The following is a 6289-nucleotide window of genomic DNA, read 5'->3' as shown; positions in this document are numbered from 1 at the left end:
TCATCCCGCAACACAGCCCTTATGTAAAATAAACCATCAAAAAGGAGATCTGTGGTGGCACATCTTTAAAGTTTTGCCTTCTGAGGCGAGGGGACGGAGTTACGTTGGGGGTTAGCCTCCTCTACAAAGAACAAATGCGAGGAGAGGAGATGGAATTTCCTGACACCCAGCCGTTTAGCGACTGACAGGAAATTCTAATTTCCAGACACCCAGCCGTTTAGCGACTGACAGGAAATTCTAATTTCCAGACACCCAGCCGTTTAGCGACTAACAGGAAATTCTAGGCCCAGGCCAGCGGCTCTCGCGCGACCTCAGGTTTGGCGCCCGAAAGTGGGCGTAGCCCCGCCCTCTCCGGGCGTGCGGGCTCGGGAGTTGGCCTAGTGCGCAGGCGTAAGACGCCGACTCCGCCCCCTTGGTCGCGGTCGGAGCCATTTCGCCGCTGCTTCCATGCGGGGTGAGGTGTGTTCTTTCACCGTTTTCGTGGAAGGTTGGCGCTGCGGACTCGTCTAAGGAAAGTTGTGCTCTCGGGCACGGAGAAGCGGAGGAGGGTAAGGAAGGAGCCCTGCGGTCCCTGCGCGGGCTCGTTGCCGCGGGCCGACGCCGGCCTTGGCGTCTCCGTCTTGGCTTTGTTGTGCGACGCGGGCGGGTGGGGGAGGGGCGGCGCGGTAGGTACCCGGATCCGGGCCGTGGGCTCGCCGGCTTGGGCGGTCTCGCTCGGCCCTAGGCCGTGGGTTTCCTCCCAGGGTTGAGCACTCTCGGAGGCCTCGTCCTCCCTCGGCCTTGTCAGGCGGCGGGTGTCTTTATATCAGTCGTCTGTAGCTGTAGCGGTTCGACGGCGGGTGTGGGGGGGTGTTCCTCGGTTCTCATCCGGGACACCCAGGCCCCGCGGGGGTGCCCGCTTTCGGGGTAGGAGGCTTCGCTGCAGTTGGCTACCCAGCCCTGGTTACAGGGGGTCGATGGGTGGGGCGGAGTGAGGAGCAGGTGGTAGGAAAATGCATGCATGATTTAGTAAGTGGTGGCGGAATTACACTGCGCCGCCGGATCGCCCTGCTTGAGATAACGGTCGCCAGAGACGGCGCCTCGGAGTCTGAGGGGGTACTCGAGCCTGAGTGTGGCTTTTAGAGGTGCACAGTGTATTCTCTCCAGAAATGCAATGCAGTGAGAGAGAGATGACTGATCTCTCACACCTAAGGCCAGACTGACTGGGAGGAAAAGAGGGCCGCCCACGTGACCGGAGAGTGAGGAAAGAGATGAATTTGTTTCAGGGTGGCAAGAATGAAAACAACAAAATTCGGAGCTGGGAGCCGTGGCTCGCGCCTTTCATTGAACCAGCACTGGGGTTGGTCCTGGAAGGTATAGTTGGATCGCTTGAGTTCCAGGGCAGCCCCGGGCTACTACTACACAGAGAAACAGTGTCTCGAAAAACAAACAAAATCGAATTATTTTGAAATATATACCAGTTAGTGGTGCAAGGGATAGAGTTGCTGTAATTGTGGAGACATTTCTGGAGCCAAAGCAGCAGGGCAGATGTGAGATGAAGGTACCATGATGTATAATTTGACATCCATATATACTCTCGACGGGTTACATTCTTAGTTTTCTAGATCCTGTACAAGAAATCGTGGGTGTTTTTTAAAGGATTTAATTATATTAATTATACATACCCACAAATAATTACACTGTAGCTGTCTTCAGACACACCAGAAGAGGGCACCAGATTCCATTACAGATGGTTGTGAACCACCATATCTCCATCACCAAAATTGTGGGTATTATTTTTCCCGGGGCCATTCATAGTCTTTTTGGTTTGGTTTGGTTTGGTTTGTTTGTTTGGTTGGTTGGTTTTTCGAGACAGGGTTTCTCTCTGTAGCTCTGGCTGTCCTGGAACTCACTCTAGACCAGGCTGACCTCGAACTCAGAAATCCACCTGCCTCTGCCTCCCAAGTGGTCCAAACAAAGGCGTGCCCACCACTGCCCAACCCCACTATGTAAACCATAGGTGCTCTAGAACTGGTTATGTAAATCTAGTGGCCTTAAAGAACTGCTGGCCTCCCTGGTTTTTGGAAGCTGAAGTCAGTCTAGGTTATAAGTCAAAACAAAGGCTTTATTTAGATTTTAGATTGATTATATGCAAATTGTTGACCATTTCTGTAGTTTTTAAGTTTGTGGAGAAAGCGTTTGTTCATAGCCATCTTCCAGCTGAAGCTGAAGCTTACTGGGTGCTAAGGTTAAAGACCCACCCAGTAAGTCCCACCCTACCAGGGTTGTGTCTGCCTGTTTGGGGTGGGGAGGGATGGTATTTCTTGATATAGTGAATTTGAGTTTGACTACACCATGAATCAGTCACATGGGACTTTTTACTTACACTTTCTTTTAAAAAAAAAATGCCTTTTTTATGCATATTGGGGTTCTACATGTTTGTGTACCACTTGGGTGCCAGGTGCCTTTAGAGGTCTGAACCCTTAGTACTGGAGCCAGTCTCAAGTGGCTGAATCTGTGTCTTCAAGATCAGCAAGCGATCCTAACCACTGAGCCATCTTATCTTTACTTAAGAAAGTAGCTGGGCAGTTCTAGTGCTCGCCTTTAATCCCAGGGCTTCAGAGGCAGAGGCAGGTGGATTTCTGAGTTCGAGGCCAGCCTGGTCTACAGAGTGAGTTCCAGGACAACACAGAGAAAAAGAGAGAAAGTAATAGAATGTGACATGGTTCTCATTGCTGGGAAGGATAACTTTAAAGCATGTAAGATACTCATTGTAGAATGTAGGATACTGCATAAAATATTTGAAGTTAATCAGTCCATAACGATAACCATTGTAGGGTATGTGTATGGTTCAAGTTATACAGCTTATATCTTTTTTACTACATGCCATAGATTTCAATCATATTAAAAATTCTTTATAAGTAAGTTCAATAGCAGTGTGATAGAATGTATGAGGCTTGACTGTCATAATGTTTTTAACTTGCTTTTTTAGGTGTGAAGAAGACACCTGAATCATGGGTGACATTAAAAATTTTCTGTATGCCTGGTGTGGCAAAAGGAAGATGACTCCAGCCTATGAAATCAGAGCAGTAGGAAACAAAAACAGACAGAAGTTCATGTGTGAGGTATTAAAGAGTACAGTTTATATACTTTGTGAAGTTCGTCTGCGGTTAAAGCAATGTTTCATTTAGAAAGGCTGAACTGTTGGAGGTTGTGGAAGAATTTATTTTGATTTGGCTGGTTTATTATTTCAAAGAAGCATTATTTTACAATACTTGGCTAGGAAAATTATTCTAATGCTTCCAAAACATCCTTGGTGCTAATAAGTCAGAAGATAAATGCTTGTAATTTTACATTTTGTGGGTGTAGGGATGATTAAAGTCTCACTTTGCATGTACCACCACTCCTGGTTTCTCTGTTTAGAGAAGCAAGTATTTAAAAGAAAGGTAGAGTTTCCCCTTGGTTATTATAAAGTTATTATTAAATTGCATGGTTGTGTGTGCACAGAAACATGTGAGAGTCAGGACAGTTTGTGGGAGTTAGTTTCTCTTGCTGTACCAGTCTAAGGGATTCAACTCCATCAGGTTGGAGGCAAAGGGCTCTTGCTCTCCTGTATCCCTCTAAACCCCATGATTCAATGGTGGTGGAAATTGAACTTGGGAAGGCCAGCCATTTGATAGGCAAGTACTGTCCACAGAATTTAGATACCCAATCCAAAAAAATGGAAAAAGTGTGGAAACCTGAGCCATTTAAATTGATATTGTTGAACCAGCATACAATGAACAATTCCATAGTTTTAGTTAAATAATCCTTGTATTGCTTGGGTATGTTAAAAGTGTATTTACTTATACAGAGAGTATGTCTAAAACAGTTGTATTTTATCTTTAATTGGCCATTTAATGATTTATTTTTTTAAATCCTAGAATTACCCAGTATTAATTCAACTTTTTTTCCCTTGATCTTAAAGGTTCGAGTAGAAGGGTTTAATTATGCTGGTATGGGCAATTCCACCAATAAAAAAGATGCACAGAGCAATGCTGCCAGAGACTTTGTTAACTATTTGGTTCGAATAAATGAAGTAAAGAGTGAAGAAGTTCCAGCTGTTGGGGTAAGTATTTATGATCAAGAATTTGAGATTTTCGTTTGCTCTCACCTGTTAACAGATATACTGCACAAGTATACTGTGTGCACGGGCATTATATGAAAGAATATAGTGACTCTACAAAAATGCAGTGAGTTTTAGAAACAGTTGAGATTTTTTTCATACCTGAAATGGTGCAGAACTGACATACTTGATAGAAACCATACCTTGAGTGTAAATTTGTTGTTTCCTCAGGCTACCAATAAGCACTTAAAAACACAGCTATTCAGACATGCCCCAAAAAAGAGTATGAACAGCCGGCATTTAAAGTATATTGTGTTACTAAGCTATGGTGCTCAGAAGGCATAAGTACAGGAAATTAATTTTTGTCTCATAAATATATATTTCCAGGTTATGTGTTTCATTGGGAAATAGCACCATTGTAAGTTGAGCTCTTGTTTCTCATGAGTGTTCATAACAATAGGTAATAGTACTAGTCCAGGTGCTAACCTCAGTTTTTTTCCCCTCCCTTCCTCCCTCCCTCCCTGACAGGGTCTCACTATGTAGTTCTGGCTGTCCTTGGACTCACTAAGTACAATAGGTTGGTTAGCCTTGATCTCAGATCCACTTGCTTTGTCTTCCAAGCCTGGGATTAAAGGCAGATGCTACTACACCCTGCCAACCTCCCATTTCTTATTCTTGGAAGAGGTGAGAGAAGGCTTCAACCTTGTATTGTCTGTTCCCTAGAACACCCTAGCCTTGGACTCGAAAAGCCACTATTTTTAGATGGCAGTTACTGAAATTTAATTGTAAGACTGGGTATTTCCCTTACCCCTTATAAAGGGATTAAAGATATATATTTATGTATTCTAGGCTGCCTAAAATTATTTATGAAGACTGAAGGTTTTTTGTTTTCCTTTTTTGTCTAGACAGGGTTTTCTTTAGCTCTGGTTGTACTGGAACTAGTTCTTTTTTTGTTGTTGTTGTTGGTTGGTTGGTTTTCAAGACAGGGTCTCTCTGTTATAGCTCTGGCTGTCCTGGAGCTCACTCTGTAGACCAGGTTGGCCTCGAACTCAGAAATCCGCCTGCCTCTGCCTTCCAAGTCTGGGATTAAAGGTGTGCGGTACCACTGCCCGGCTACTTTTTTTTTTTTTTTTTTAAAGATTTGTTTTACATTTTAAATTAGAAGCATTTGAAAACTCATAATAGGTCTTAGATACCCAAATACTTAAAATCCAGGTGTGTGGCATGGTAACTAGTTCCCCAAACAATGCCTTTTGGTTTTTTTTTTTTTTTTGGTTTTTTTTTGTTGTTGTTGTTTTTGAGACAGGGTTTCTCTGCGTAGCCGTGGCTGCTGGGATTAAAGGCGTGCGCCATCACGTCGGCCCCAAACAATGCTTTAATGAAATATATATATTTATATATTTATATTTATATAAATATATATATATATATAAATGAGTTAAATGGATTGTTCACTGTGTATCATATAATATTAGGTGTCAAAAATTCTGTTGGGCTGGTTAGTAGTGGCTTATGCCTTCAATTTAATCCCAGCACTAGGGAGGCAGGGATAGGCAGATCTGAAGCCAGCTTGGTCTACAGAAGAAAAAACTGAAAAAGGAATAAAAAATTGTTGATGTAAGAGAAGTCATGTGGTGGATTATCCTTTTTGTTTTTTGTGACGGTCTCTAGGAAGCCCTGAGTATTCCTTTTCAGTTTTGGAATTCTGAACCAGGCTGATCTTGAATTTACAAGACATGAAGTACAGAAATTCAAGACATATGCTGCCACACTTTGCTACTTTTGATTTTGATACCATGATTGTTTTAATACGACTATAACAACCCCTGTAAAATTTTAAAATATTTCTTACATTTATTTTATTATGTATATGTGCTTAGATTAGACAAACTAAAGGGATCAATTTTTTTCTTCCTTAGGTAAGGTCCAGGGAACAAACAGATCATTAGACTTATTAGCAAGTGCCCTTTACCAAGTCATTTCATTGGCCCTTCAATACTGTTATATAGTTAGGGTATTTTTGTCATTTGAGACAGGGACTTAGTATATAGTCTTGTCTAGCCTGGTTTACATCAGACTTGCCTTGAACTCAACCAAGATCCATCTGCTATTGTCTCCAAAGTGCTGGGGTTAAAGATGTGTGTTCTGGCCGGGCGGTGGTGGCGCACGCCTTTAATCCCAGCACTCGGGAGGCAGAGGCAGGCG

At 43.2% G+C, this 6289-nt stretch overlaps 1 protein-coding gene across 2 annotated transcripts in view; it reads left to right on the top strand.

Annotated features, from left to right (window-relative positions):
• The first annotated feature begins 382 nt into the window (after positions 1–382).
• Dhx9 (DExH-box helicase 9) overlaps positions 383–6289 on the top strand; it is a 35210-nt gene continuing 29303 nt past the window's right edge. For both annotated transcript variants that reach the window (XM_031384884.1, XM_031384882.1), the window contains exons 1-3: positions 383–548; positions 2972–3104; positions 3947–4087. In XM_031384884.1, coding sequence (XP_031240744.1) covers positions 2994–3104; positions 3947–4087 — 252 coding nt within the window. In that variant the 5' untranslated portion in view covers positions 383–548; positions 2972–2993. The remainder of the gene's footprint in view (positions 549–2971; positions 3105–3946; positions 4088–6289) is intronic.

The sequence above is a fragment of the Mastomys coucha genome, unplaced genomic scaffold (assembly GCF_008632895.1).
Source record: "Mastomys coucha isolate ucsf_1 unplaced genomic scaffold, UCSF_Mcou_1 pScaffold1, whole genome shotgun sequence".
Lineage (NCBI taxonomy): Eukaryota > Metazoa > Chordata > Mammalia > Rodentia > Muridae > Mastomys > Mastomys coucha.
The sequence above is the reverse complement of the archived record's forward strand: the minus strand, read 5'-3'. Positions and strand labels throughout refer to the sequence as shown.